A 14,464-nucleotide genomic window follows, 5' to 3' on the forward strand; every position below is an offset into this window, starting at 1 on the left:
GAGAGACGTGACTATAAATGTGATTACCTTTCTCTGCTCGACTGAATTTGCGTAGCTTTTTTTAGTGTTGTTCATGTTTCATTTTGATTACAATTTATGTTCATTACTGTCTCACCAGACTGAATAGCTGTAACCTGTCAGAGAGAAGCTGTGAAGCTCTGTCCTCAGTTCTCAGCTCTCAGTCCTCTAGTCTGAGAGAACTAGACCTGAGTAACAACAACCTGCGGGATTCAGGAGTGAATGTTCTGTGCGCTGGACTGAAGAGTCCTCACTGTCGACTGGAGACTCTCAGGTCAAGATTTTTCAGTGTGTTCTTTCATTTGTCAATCCTTTGTACTTTGTTCACATTTGATGGTTTAAACCAGAAATGTTTCTCATTTGATTAATTTTATTCTAGGTTTGTCAATATGTCTCCATCAGGAGTGGTTGTAGTGTGTGACTTAATGATAGTGTGTAACTGTAACTTTGTTGTTTTGTGCCATCAGGCTGTCAGGCTGTCTGCTCTCAGAGGAAGCTTGTGTCTCTCTGGCCTCAGCTATGAGCTCCAACCCCTCCCATCTGAGAGAGCTGGACCTGAGCTACAATCATCCAGGAGACTCAGGAGTGGAGCTGTTGTCTGCTGGAGTCAAGGATCCACACTGGAGACTGGACACTCTCAGGTATGGACACGACTACACACAGTGTCTGATGGAGGAGCAAGTAGGGATGTGGAGCTTTATGAACTTAGAACCCAACCTTGGAGTGTGTGATAATAAACACATTCAGACTTTGCTTCCTGTGGTGTCACATTAGTTTGGTGGTGACAGAGTGAGACTGAAAGCAGGTCTCTGGCACCAAAAGTGATGATGTGAAATAGAAAAGTCAAAGCTTTTCTCCACGTCACCTCCTGCTCTGTAGATTCCAAGATAAGGATCCAAGTTCTTCGTTGTTGCTGAATGTCCATCCCTACATACAAGCCTCCATCTGAACATAATCCTACAACAGTGTGTGTGTGAGAGCCATGTAATGTCCATGTCTGCATGTCTCTGACCCCCTCCTCCTTTCAGGGTGGAGCCTCGTGGATTCCGATACTTGACACCAGGTCTGAGAAAATGTAAGTGTGTTTGTACTGAGATCAGCAACATTCAACCATCTTCAAGCTGTCATGAGTCGTCATCAAACTGATGATAGATCAATAACTGCAGCTGGATTGTGTCTTGTTCTCTCCATCAGATTTCTGTCAACTCACCATCGACACAAACACAGTGAACAGACATCTACAACTGTCTGACAACAACAGGAATGTGACACTAGAAGAGGAGGATCAGTCATATCCTGATCATCCAGACAGGTTTGACTGGTGTCAGCTGCTGTGTAGTAATGGTCTGACTGGTCGCTGTTACTGGGAGGTTAAGTGGAGAGGAAGAGTTCATTTATCAGTGAGTTACAGAGGAACCGGAAGGAAAGGACGCAGTGATGACTGTTTGTTTGGATTCAATGATCAGTCCTGGAGTCTGATCTGCTCTAAAGGTGGTTACTATATCAGACATAATAATACATTTACACCCATCTCCTCCTCTGTGTCTCACAGAGTATCAGTGTATGTGGACTGTCCTGCTGGTTCTCTGTCCTTCTACAGAGTCTCCTCTGACAAACTGATCCACCTTTACACCTTCAACACCACATTCACTGAACCTCTTTATCCTGGGTTAGGGTTCTTGTATCCTGGTTCCTCAGTGTCTCTGTGTGATGTGTTGTAGTGAAAGTTTGATCTTGATTTTCTTTTCCCTGATCTTTCATTTTCCTCTTTTATTAAAATAAATTGCAAAAATGTCTCTCATCAGCTCCTTTATTACAGTTGATAAATAGTTGTGTTGCTCACATTTCTTCATCTTTATTGACTGTTCTTCTTGCAAACACACTAATCATTGAAATCTACAGCCAGTAGCTGAAGTTGATTCCAGATTGTGTGTTATAATAAACATGTATGTAACCTTTAACTGTCCATTTTAGTCAATTAAATATTTGCTTTTCTTCAAAATTCTAGTTAGTTTTACTTCTCAGTTTCATAAGGCCTTCTTTCCACCTCTCTGGAAACGCAGGGGGGACACGGCCCCCCCTGGAGTCCTTTCAGGACTGTTGTGTGGTCCAGGAACCAGCAGTGCCCAGGATTCAATCATGAGGTCTGCACGCCTTGCGACTTATGCTCATCGTCTTACCCAGTGCACCACCGAGGAACCCTTCCCCATTGGAGATGCTTCTGGCGTGCTTTTAAGCCTACACTTTGAGAGCAGCGTCTAAAAGTTTCTAGGATCATGCAAGATTTGAACCCTCAACCTAACTTCACAAGAAAAACCTCTTAACCTCTGAGCCACTGCTCTGTTCAGGTTGTGGCATGTTCAATGTTGTATTTATAGTTTATTTGGACAAAAAGGACTTGAAAACATCTACGGGTATGGAGGACTTGAACCAACAACCTGTCTTTACAGCAGCAGCATCTTATCTCTCGGAATAATATGGTTAAGGTTGTATTTACCGTTTACTTCACAACAAGACCTTAAAAACATCTAGCATTATTTTGGGATTCAGGCCTTAAATAATAAACCTTGTCTCTATTCTTTTTGATCTGATGTCTGTTACTCTACTAATGAGTCATGACAGTCAGTTTTAAGTTGCAGTCACTCAATGCTGAGTGTGATGTCGCGTCTGCCACTGTTCACACCCAAATCAACAGCAGCACCTTGACCCGCTAGTTAACCTGTCTTTCCCTCCTCTACAGCACTGGTTGAGAAACGCTGTCGGAGCGATGGCCAGACACGCTGACAGCAGCTGAAACAAGCAGGAGGGAAGCAAACGTCAGTTAAGAGTCGAACCGCAGATGAGACAGCGGACAGTATCCTTAAAGGTGCAGTACCGCCACCTATCGGTCACATAGTGAAACTCATCTTATCGTACAACTTTAATCCGCTCACTTGAATGAAATATGAACGAAACAAAGCCATACCAAATATTCATGTACACAGAAAACATTCATACATTAATTACAAAACAGTCCTACTTAACTGAGGCTAAGTTACTGTCTGGCGACTCTATGTGACAACAACACATTAATTTGCTTAGCGCAAACATATACATTTCTATACCACAACATAGTGCAATGTCTTATACAAATGTACCACTAAATACATGCCCCAGATGGATAGCAGAACTTTATCTATTACAAGACAACAGCTCGCCTGTCAACACAAAACATAGAAAACGTTAGAATCCATGACAGTATGGTGTCCGGCAAGGGACAATCCGCGCTCACAGCCTTATTACAGCAGAGTAACGGCGCCATCTAGCGGCCGTTACAGATCACTGTTTTATATTAACATGAAATACGATGGTGGCATGTAAGACAGAGGGAGAAAAAGAAAAGAACAGTGAGTAACTCAGTGTATCAAGGAGTTTGACCAACATCTGAATTTATAACTAAGAGATGGTTCGGATGGTTCAGTGTGCATATTTCTGGAAGTGGCAATGAAAGGGAATTTATTTTATGAATCAATTACTCATTATAATTAAATCTGTTTATTTACCTTAACAATACAAATTTGTTCAGAACTGTTTTAGAGAAGTTAATTTATCGCACCACTGACTAGTATTAAAGCTTTATAAGTCCCTAACGCTCCTCTAGTCACTGATCCATATTATCATCATTACATGGGTTCTGTGATATCAGACAGTGAGCTGCACGTTGTTACATAATAAACAAAAGGCAACGAGTATTACCTCAAATAGACTGTCTATGGCATTCACTAAACGAAGACATTTAACGATGGCTTTATTCGACTTTGGGACGATGGAGTCTAATAACTAAGGCTCCCAGTGAATCCCTGTAGCCACTGGGGCGTAAAAGGAGCAGAGGTCCTGGTATTAGGAGAAGTGCTTTGCATACTTTGTACCACAGGTACAGGTGTATTTATATTGCATTCACACCACTGATGATTCTGAGCGTGTGGTGGTGTCAGAGTGTGGAACTGCCACTAGAAGGAGCCATTTGTCTAAATATCAGAGTAAGCTGAACACTGCATGTAGTCAAATGAGTTGTCTCTAACTAAATCTGATCTAAATTATGTCTTAAAAAGCTTAAAGATTTGTTAGATTTTTTTCTCAGTTTAGTTTTGGATACCTTTTAATTTTTTATTATCATGTGTGTATGAATTTGTGCTGCTCATGCTCAAAGACTTTTAAAATAACAACAGGACAGAGTTACTGAGGAAAGAAGTGTTTATTAATAATAGCTGTGGTAGCAATAACTGTAACAATAGTTATGATAATCATATATAATAAACCATATTTGTTGAAGCAGATTGAGAGCATACAGAAACAATAACCAGGTAAAAATCTAAAAATACCTAAAACAAAACAAAAAAAACAAACAAAAAAACTATTTGATTAAGTGAAGCTGCAATTAGACATCAGGATCTCTTTGTTTGTGTAATGTACAGTAATACAATGTTCCACTACTGATCAGGAAGAAGAAGGGAGGATACATAAAAAATAAAGCAACACTGGAGCCACAACCTGACGAATGAGAAAAAAAGCCCACAAATACAAACAGAATGGAAGAATTCAGTTTTTCTTTCAGTTTTTACGCAATAATCAGCATTCAGACGTTTTTGCTTTGGGGATCTGCATAGGACAGGGAGGCTGCTGAGGTTTGGGGAATGACATGGGTTTTAAAGGTAACAGTATACTTAATTGCAAGCGTCAGAGCATCCGAATGGACCAAGTTTTGGGAAGCTCAGATGAGCTGAAAACAACTGGAAGCAGGAAAGTCTGGCTCCTCCATCATCACAACAATGCTCCACATCCAGCTGTTGCAGCCTGTAGCTTCCCACATGTTCATGCCTTGTTTGAAGGCAGAACGTCTCGCCCACTTGTTCCTGTTTCCACACAGGCTGATAGTGCAGCTTATACACATATATGTGTATATATCAGTTATCAATATTTAAATGTTTTTCAACATTTATGCTTGATGCATAGTCTTTACGTTTGTGCTCACTGAGACAGATCTCACAGGAAATAAACACATCATCATAACCAACAAGTAAATTAATTTGCGTTTAATTTAAAACCAATTTGGAAGAAAGAACTGCATTTGTAGCCTCACTTCACACTGTTTACCAGAACTTTACTTAAAGAAATACAATAACTGCAATGATCTATATTACCATTTAAGGAAATGTACCGCTGTGGTGTGAGCTTTAAGCTGATAATGCATAATCAGAGGTGGGAAGCGTTCATATGCAGCCTTTAGGTCGAGCCCACACAAAAACTGTCTCTGCAGCAAGTATACTGTGGCCTTTATGGTGGAGGTAGGTGTGGTTTTGGCTGAACTGTAGCTGTAGTCAGGCTCTATAGGCTAAAGACTGGGAGTGTGGATGGAGGGTCTGGTTGCCAGGAAGTGTCAGATAATATTAGCTGCTTTTGGACTTTTATCTGAGGTATACACAATACAAAGAGGAAAACACACATACATACAAACACAGACTGTTTTGGTAGGAAGCGTAGGGAACATTGAGTCTGTGTACTGTAATGCAGGTAAAGGTTCGATGCCCTAGTTTTTCTGTGGGTGTTTTTTGGTTTAATTTAAGGCAGGGGTTTCTTGGAGAGGATGTGGATGGGAGGTGGGAGGCCTTGGGGGTCACAGTAAGGACAGCATGCTGGCTTAAACAGAAGGGTACAGTAATCAGCCATAGAGAATACCAAAGCTAGAATGAATGCTGCTTCACACCGTTTAATCTCTCCAGTGGGTGATGGATAGAGAGCACTTACAGAACATGTAAACAGGACAAAAGTCTTAACTATTAAGTGAAAGAGCGGGAGGGAAATCAGAATCAAAAGAACATGTCAGAGATCAGAGGGGTCCTGAATCTCCGAAGATTGACATTGTTAGTTGCTTTTCATTTTTTGTTTGTTGTCCATAAAGTCTCGCTGTGGTTTCTCCCGCCGTGTTTATGCAACCAGTCCGTTCTGTATCCGTTAGTTCATCCCACCGCAGGGAGTTCTTCTGCCGAGCGATGGGGTGGAGAGAGTTTTTCAAAAAAAAAAGTCCGTCCGCAGGATGCACCCGCAGTGGTTTAGTCCCAGTCTGTGATGCTTTAAGACGTTCCTCCAGGGGTTCGTCCACGACACTGAAAACAAAGCCGCCGGCCGCACACGCTCAGCTGAGAGAGAGAAATAAATGCATTTGCATACCTGGGATCCATCCATCCATTTTCATGCGCTTATCCGGGGCCGGGTCGCGGGGCAGCAGTCTAAGCAGAGAGTTCCAGACTTCCCTCTCCCCGGACACTTCCTCCAGCTCTTCCGGTGGGACCCCAAGACGTTCCCAGGCCAGCCGAGAGACGTAGTCTCTCCAGCGAGTCCTAGGTCTTCCTCGGGGCCTCCTACCGGTGGGACATGCCTGGAACACCTCCCCAGGGAGGCGTCCAGGAGGCATCCGAACTAGATGCCCGAGCCACCTCAGCTGGCTCCTCTCGATGTGGAGGAGCAGCGACTCTACTCCGAGCTCCTCCCGGGTGACAGAGCTCTTCACCTTATCTCTAAGGGAGCGCCCAGCCACTCTGCGGAGGAAGCTCATTTCAGCCGCTTTTATCCGTGACCTTGCCCTTTCGGTCATGACCCAAAGCTCATGACCATAGGTGAGGGTAGGAACGTAGATTGACCGGTAAATTGAGAGCTTTGCCTTTCGGCTCAGCTCCCTCTTCACCACGATGGACCGATACACCGACCGCATTACTGCAGCCGCCGCACCGATCCGTCTGTCAAACTCACGCTCCTTCCTTCCCTCACTCGTGAACAAGACCCCAAGATACTTAAACTCCTCCACTTGGGGCAGGAACTCTTCTCCAACCTGGAGAGAGCAAACCACCTTTTTCCGGTCGAGAACCATGGCCTCAGATTTGGAGGAACTGATTCTCATCCCAGCCGCTTCACACTCAGCTGCAAACCGCACCAGCGCACGCTGGAGGTCCTGGCCTGATGAAGCCAACAGGACAACATCATCTGCAAAAAGCAGAGATGCTATCCTGTGGTCCCCAAACCAGACCCCCTCCGGCCCCTGGCTGCGCCTAGAAATTCTGTCCATAAAAATAATGAACAGAATCGGTGACAAAGGGCAGCCCTGCCGAAGTCCAACATGCACCGGGAACAGGTCTGACTTATTGCTGGCAGTGCGAACCAAGCTCCTGCTCCGGTTGTACAGAGACCAAACAGCCCTTAGCAAAGGGCCCTGGACTCCATACTCCTGGAGCACCCCCCACAGGATGTCACGAGGGACGCGGTCGAATGCCTTCTCCAGATCCACAAAGCATATGTAGACTGGTTGGGCAAACTCCCACAAACCCTCAAGCACCCTGCTGAGGGTATAAAGCTGGTCCAGCGTTCCACGAGCAGGCCGAAAACCACATTGTTCCTCCTGTATCCGAGGTTCGACTATCGGCCGAATTCTCCTCTCCAGTACCCTGGCATAGACTTTCCCAGGGAGGCTGAGAAGTGTGATCCCCCTATACTTGGAACACACTCTCCTGTCCCCCTTTTTGTAAAGAGGGACAACCACCCCGGTTGTCCAGTCCAGAGGAACTGTCCCCCTCCTCCACGCGATGTTGCAGAGGCGTGTCACCCAAGACAGCCCCACAACATCCAGAGACTTGAGGTACTCAGGACAGATCTCATCCACCCCCGCTGCTCTGCCACCGAGGAGCTTACTAACTACCTCGGTGACCTCAGCCTGGGTGATGGGCGAGTCCGCCTCTGAGTCCCCTGCCTCTGCTTCCTCAGCAGAAGGCATGTCGGAGGGGTTGAGGAGATCCTCAAAGTACTCCTTCCACCGTCCGATAACATCCCCAGTTGAGGTCAACAGCTCCCCACCTCCACTGAAAACAGAGTTGGTTAATAACTGCTTCCCCCTCCTGAGGCGCCGGACGGTTTGCCAGAATCTCTTTGAGGCCGAGCGATAGTCCTCCTCCATGGCCTCCCCGAACTCCTCCCAAGCCCGAGTTTTTGCCTCCGCAACGGCACGGGCTGCAACACGCTTGGCCTGCCGGTACCCATCAGCTGCCTCAGGAGTCCTACAGGTCAACCATACCTGGTAGGACTCCTTCTTCAGCTTGATGGCGTCCCTTACCTCCGGCGTCCACCACCGGGTTCGGGGATTACCACCACGACAGGCACCGGAGACCCTGCGTCCACAGCTCCGAACGGCCGTGTTGACAATGGAGACGGAGAACATGGTCCACTCGGACTCTATGTCTCCCACCTCCCTCGGAATCTGGTCGAAGCTCTCCCGGAGGTGTGAGTTAAAGGTCCGTCTGACAGAGGGTTCAGCCAGGCGTTCCCAACAGACCCTCACAATACGTTTGGGCCTGCCAAGTCGTTCCAGCCTCCTTCTCTGCCAGCGGATCCTACTCAGTTGACAGTTCAGCCCCTCTCTTCACCCGAGTGTCCAAAACATATGGCCGAAGGTCAGGTGAAACGACTACAAAGTCTATCATCGACCTCCGGCCTAGGGTGTCCTGGTGCCATGTGCACCGATGGACACCCTTATGTTCGAACATGGTGTTTGTTATGGCCAAACTGTGCCTAGCACAGAAGTCCAATAACATAACACCATTCGGGTTCAGATCAGGGAGGCCGTTCCTTCCAATCACGCCTCTCCAGGTATCACTGTCGTTACCTACGTGGGCATTGAAATCTCCCAGAAGAACGATGGGGTCTCCAGTTGGAGCGCTTTCCAACACTCCCTCCAGGGACCCCAAGAAGGCCGGGTACTCCACACTGCCATTCGGCCCGTAAGCACAAATGACGGTGAGTGACCTATCCCCCACCCGAAGGCGCAGGGAAGCGACCCTCTCGTCCACCGGGGAAAACTCCAACACATGGCGACTAAGCTGGGGAGCTATGAGCAAGCCCACACCAGCCCGCCACCTCTCACCGCAGGCAACTCCAGAGTAGAAAAGGGTCCAGCCCCTCTTAAGGAGTTGGGTTCCAGAGCCCAGGCTGTGAGTGGAGGTGAGCCCGACTATTTCTAGCCGGTACCGCTCGACTTCCTGCACAAGCTCAGGCTCCTTTCCCCCCAGTGATGTGACATTCCATGTCCCAATAACCAGATTGGTTATCCAGGGATTGGGGCGCCCAGGCTCCCGCCTTCGACTGCCGCCCAATCCACTCTGCACCAGCCCTCTACGGTTCCTCCCGCGGATGGTGGGTCCACTTGAGGACGGCCCCACGTCGCTCTTTTGGGCTGTGCCCGGCCGGGCCCCGTGGGAATAGGCCCGGCCACCAGGCGCTTGCATGCGAGCCCCAACCCCGGGCCTGGCTTCAGGGTGGGGCCCCGGCTGCGCCATACCGGGCGACGTCTCTGGCCTTGGTGGTTTGTCTTTCATAGGGGGGTTGTGAACCGCTCTTAGTCTGGCTCGTCGCCCAGGACCTGTTTGCCTTGGGAGACCCTACCAGGGGCATTTAGCCCCCGACAACATAGCTCCCGGGGTCATTCGGGCACACAAACTCCTCCACCACTGTGAGGCGGCGGTTCAGGGAGGAGTATACCTGGGATGTACGACTGAAAGGCCTCACACTGAGCCACAGTCGTCAAAAGAATAACACGAGAGTCCAAGTTTGTTTGCAAAGATAAACTGGACAAGAAAGAATAAAGACGATGATGAGGAGTAAACATCTGGTCATGACCCACTGCCTCATACGAAGGGCTCCAACATACAGGCTAGGATCATTTCAATATATCACACACAACAAATGAAGGGATTTCATTGGTTAAAAAGACAGCTGTCTGTATTCCTACACACATCTGAGCTGAGCCAACGGAAGCATCAACACAGTAAACGTTGGCACTTCTTTCATTGACTGCTATCTGAACACTGGCTTTCATTAGAAGACAGTATTAACAAGCTTTACACTGGATCTCTTTAATATATTGATTTATCGAAAATCCGATTTCCTGTCAAAAACTAATTTTTAAGTGACTACAAAGTTTTGAAGGTTCATATCCTCTCGCATGACTCTTGCATATATGTACGATCTGAAATGATAAACACTCACCGGCCACTTTATTAGGTACGTCTGCACAGTCTAAGTCTGTTCAACATGACAACCCTGCTATTAATGGGACTGTTTTACACGTCCATCGTCTCATTCTTACTGGTTATTATTGTGAACTCACACTGTAGTGTGTCATGTGCCACCACGTAATGAAAACCTTATTCAAACTCCTCAATAGCAGGTGAACCTAATAAAATGCCAGTGAGTGGAACACATTGTAACATTATACATTGAACACAGACAATAACAATGTCACATTTTGTTTTTCACATTAAACAATGATCATGGGACAGGATTTATAATATTCTGAATCCGCACACACGTCACAAGAGGTAAAGAAGGTAGATCAGACTCTCTGTGGTTTTGACCTGCAGTAGGAAGCTCTACAGTGGAGACCCAGCGTCTGTTCTCAGAGACAAATGGAAGTGTCTGTTATTTCCGCCATTTGAAATATATTTACTTTCCCCATCTTTTTCTGCACCACGTCTCCTTGCGTTTATACATTTTAAAACCCCTGGCTGACAAAGATTGGGACTGATCCTGTAGCATTTACATTGAAGTCTCTCCCTCCAGATCCCTAAGGCTGCAGAGAACTGGTGTTATTTTTAAATGCATCCCTCGTCCGCCTCCATTTTTTTTTCTCATTTCCTTCCTCTCTTTTCTTATCGTCTGGCCAAGGCATTACAGTCTGTTTGGGTCATCAGAAGAAGAAGTCCAGCATATTGTCAGAAACATTTTGCTATATCATCTACATGTTTATAATTTACAGATTACTGTATGTATATAAAAACATCTACCTAAAAAGTTTAAGAGTTTTCGAAGTTACATTCAGTAGCTGAACTAAAGAAAAACAAAACCATAGAAATGTCAACAGAACTTCACACAAGTAGAAAAATGAACATACATTGACAGTGCATTGGATCCTGCATGACAATTAAAAACTAAGGGCAAGAATTGCAGACCACAAATAGATATATCTATATTTATATATAAATGTTTTTTACTGGTAATACAATAAATACAACATTAGTAAATGGCTACAACTGACTCTCCATCCATACCTGACAGCATGTTATTAGTACAATGTTTGAATACAGAAGGATGCCACTAAAGTAGAGATCCATACGAATAGAAAGGTTTAATTCCATCCCTCTTAGTTCTATTTGCACAGACAAATGTAAGAATATGTATTTTAATCATATGCTTCTTTTTTTCTGGAATCCACAAAATGCTGACTACTTGACAAAACTAACCAGAAAAGTAGAAACTACACTACCGCAGTCAGTCAGTGGAAGACAGGCTGGAAACGCTTCGAATAAAGACTGCTCCGTTTTCCCATAACAATCACATAGTGGCATGTCTGTTGGACCTGTTCCCCCTGGTCTGCCCACTCCCCATGGCTCCTGCCCCATCCAGCAGGGGGCGATGGGGGAGGGAGGTGGACAATCAAAGGACGAAGCAGAAGAAGGCATCATTTACCTCCTTCTTCTACATTGCAATAACAATTTTCCTTTTTTGTTAAACATACATACTATATTACACACATATAATATGTATATACATACATTAGTTAGCTTTTTTTGAATATCATAAACTTAAAAAAGTATACAAAAATAAATTGTTTTTATGATGATCTGTCTAATTATTCTCCTTCAGTCAGCAAGGCCTGGTTTTTAGGGGTCAGAGCCAGAAGTCCCCGTGGACTAGAAGCTCCGGCCTCGGAGCTCCATACAGTAAGTGTCCTCCTCGCCTCCTGTCACACCGCGAAAGGCTCCTTATGCAAATCTGCTCTTTTTGTGTCAGTTGCTCTTTTTTCTGTCCTTCTGTGCTCATGCTCTCTTTTTTTTAGCTGATGTCCCGCTAGTGATTCGTTTATTAACTAAAAAAAGAGAGAACAAGCGAGTCAGTGTAAAGAGGACAACGTTCTCAGACGGGAAGTGCGACTTTGACTTGGTAAAAAAAAGGATGTACAGTAAATACATGGTTTGTTTTATTTCTTTACACTGAGGAAAGTAAACATATGCCTCAAAAACACTGACATTAAAACAGCTTTGTTATTCTGTAAACAAATAGTTTCATTGCTGTTACACAATTGAAAGAAATCATAATATCACATTGTACACGGTGAAAAAAGTGCCTTGTACACATCTACATTCATCTGGGTTCGTATGGTTGCTACAGCGAGGACCAACGCTTTTCTCCCTTCCTCATGATTTCACTGAAAACAGGAAGGCAGCAAGAGCAAAGACAACACAGGAGCAGTCACTGAAATACCTTCTATTGAGATTAGTGCTCATTGAGTGGACTCTCTTATCTCTAATCCGCCTTGGATGCTGCTTCTCCTCACACTTCCCCTCTCCCTGCGCTATCGACTCCCATCTTTACGACCTCATCACACTCAGCTGCTTTACTGCTCAGATCTTTCTTGGCCTGTGTTGCTTTTTAGCTCTGTGCCTGTATGTGTGTTTTTTTTTTATTGTCCATGACAGAGATCGTCGTGACAACTCACAAGGCAGAAGCAACTTGAGGATTGTGTAATCTTTGCATTAAACCTGTCATATCTACGAGTCACATCCTGTTTTATTGTATTGCATTTCCGGTTTCCTGCCACTCCTCATTAGTTTCAGCCTTACTTCCGGTCCTCATTAGTCTCACCTGCTCCGTATCAGTAATCACCCGCAGTATTCTTAAGCACCATTAGTCCCAGAACACCTTGCCAGATCGTTGTATGCCAGACATCACTTTCCAGCACTTAGTCATCCTGCTCGCGTGTTTTGATCCTGCTCTGTTTTCTGACTCCTGACTCTCGCCTGCCCCTGATCTGTACTGTTGCTTGGATAGCTCTGGAATACCGAACCTGACCGCCCGACTACGAGACAGCCTTCTCCCTAACGGTACTGTAATCTGTGTCCTTCCGTTACCGAATCTCTGCCTGTCCCTGGATCTGAACCAGCCTGCCCCACCGGTACCGAAGCCCCGTGATCTACTGTGTATGAACCGGACCGTCTGTGATATTGAATAAACCGTTAAACTCTACAATCTGCCTGTGGTCTCTGTGCTGTGCATGTGGGTCCAAGCTCTGACAAAACCTGACAAAACCTCTGCTGTATGTCCTGATCTCCCCAGCTGGATTTTGATTTTCTTTTCCCATTATCTTTAATTTTCCTCTGTTATTGCTGTTATTGCTCACATTTCTTGATCTTTCTGTGAATCATTTCATTTCATTTTATTTTAAGTGTATGTGAGGGAGAAGCTTTTTTCACTGTTTTTCTTGCAAACACACTGATCATTGATCAAATCTCCATCCAGCCAGTAGCTAAAGTTAATTCCAGATTGTGTGCTGTAATATAATAAGAATTTCTCTATTCTCAAGCATTAACTGACAAACACCACACGCTATGTAACCTTTTGTTCCAAATGTCTTGCTACAGTATGTTAGTATGTTGGCTTTGATTCCTTCCAACCTTTACAACTGTTTTACTGTCTTTTACTGTTTTACTTTTCAGTTTCATAACCTTTCCACCTCTCTGGAAACGCAGGGAGGACACGCCCCCCCCTGGAGTCCCTTCAGGACTGTTGTGTCGTCCAGGAACCAGCAGTGCCCAGGATTCAATCATGAGGTCTGCACGCCTTGCGACTTACGCTCATCGTCGTACCCACTACACCACTGAGGAACCCTTCACATTTGGAGATGCTTCTGGCGGCTTTTAAGCCTACACTTTGAGAGCAGCGTCTAAAAGCTTCTAGGATCATGCAAAATTTGAACTTTCAACTTCACAAGAACAACCTCTTAACCTTTGAGCCACTGCTCTGTTGAGGTTGCGACATGTTCAGTGTTGTATTTACAGTTTATTTGGACAAAAAGGACTTGAAAGCATCTTATCTTTCTGAGTAATATGTTGTATTTACAGTTTACTTGATGACAAGGCCTTAAAAAGGTTTAGCATTATTTTGGGATTTAGGCTTTAAAATAGGACACTTAAGGTAAACGAAAGAAAGTAAACAGTTCAAATCTTTAATGGCTTAGAGGTTATGAGCTCAATTAAACACGGTGAGGATTGACCTTTGAAAGGTTCCCACCTAGAATACAGGTAAAATGTCTCCAAAGTCAATGGCTGTATCTGTGGCTGAAGGTGCAGGATGTCAGAACTCTTGGTCATGAGGCTGTGTGTTTTATTATTAGTTGTGTTCAGTGTTCAGAGGGAAAAAAACTAAATCAAAACAAAACTCAAAATTATAAATAATATTATTAAAGACATAATGACATAAACAAGCCCATTTTTATCAGTCTGGGAGTACGGACCATTGTTGTTTAAAGCCACTGGGGCTTCATTCTCTGCGCAAGACTCTGTTTTACAGCCTCTCCACCACGACCTGTAAC

General features: G+C 45.0%; 3 protein-coding genes and 1 long non-coding RNA gene across 5 annotated transcripts in view; 2 read left to right on the forward strand and 2 right to left on the reverse strand.

Moving 5' to 3' along the window:
- LOC114849838 (RNA binding protein fox-1 homolog 3) overlaps window positions 1-14,464 on the reverse strand; it is a 52,831-nt gene that overhangs the window by 23,654 nt on the left and 14,713 nt on the right. The gene's annotated exons all lie outside the window — the stretch shown is intronic.
- LOC114850884 (NACHT, LRR and PYD domains-containing protein 12-like) overlaps window positions 1-14,464 on the forward strand; it is a 369,265-nt gene that overhangs the window by 4,346 nt on the left and 350,455 nt on the right. Inside the window, 1 exon segment of the mRNA XM_055506178.1 lies at window positions 119-292. Within this exon segment, the coding sequence (XP_055362153.1) occupies window positions 119-292 (174 nt within the window).
- Window positions 331-1,814, forward strand: LOC129603684 (neoverrucotoxin subunit alpha-like). Its single transcript, XM_055506293.1, has 3 exons — window positions 331-659; window positions 1,047-1,093; window positions 1,213-1,814. The coding sequence occupies exons 1-3, from the start codon at window positions 538-540 to the stop codon at window positions 1,737-1,739; spliced, it is 696 nt and encodes a 231-aa protein (XP_055362268.1). The 5' UTR covers window positions 331-537; the 3' UTR covers window positions 1,740-1,814.
- LOC129603690 (uncharacterized) lies at window positions 6,071-13,936 on the reverse strand. Its single transcript, XR_008693828.1, has 3 exons — window positions 13,183-13,936; window positions 9,577-12,635; window positions 6,071-6,225 (listed from the first exon to the last, which is right to left on the reverse strand). It is a non-coding gene; the product is annotated as an uncharacterized LOC129603690 (long non-coding RNA).

This window comes from Betta splendens, chromosome 24 (assembly GCF_900634795.4).
Source record: "Betta splendens chromosome 24, fBetSpl5.4, whole genome shotgun sequence".
NCBI lineage: Eukaryota > Metazoa > Chordata > Actinopteri > Anabantiformes > Osphronemidae > Betta > Betta splendens.

Excerpts from the sequence above, each read along its gene's own strand:
- LOC129603684 (XM_055506293.1), top strand. The coding sequence starts at position 538 with ATGAGCTCCAACCCCTCCCATCTGAGAGAGCTGGACCTGAGCTACAAT. Across the intron at positions 660-1,046 it reads TGGAGACTGGACACTCTCAG|GGTGGAGCCTCGTGGATTCC; the intron begins GTATGGACACGA and ends TCCTCCTTTCAG. Across the intron at positions 1,094-1,212 it reads GACACCAGGTCTGAGAAAAT|ATTTCTGTCAACTCACCATC; the intron begins GTAAGTGTGTTT and ends TCTCTCCATCAG.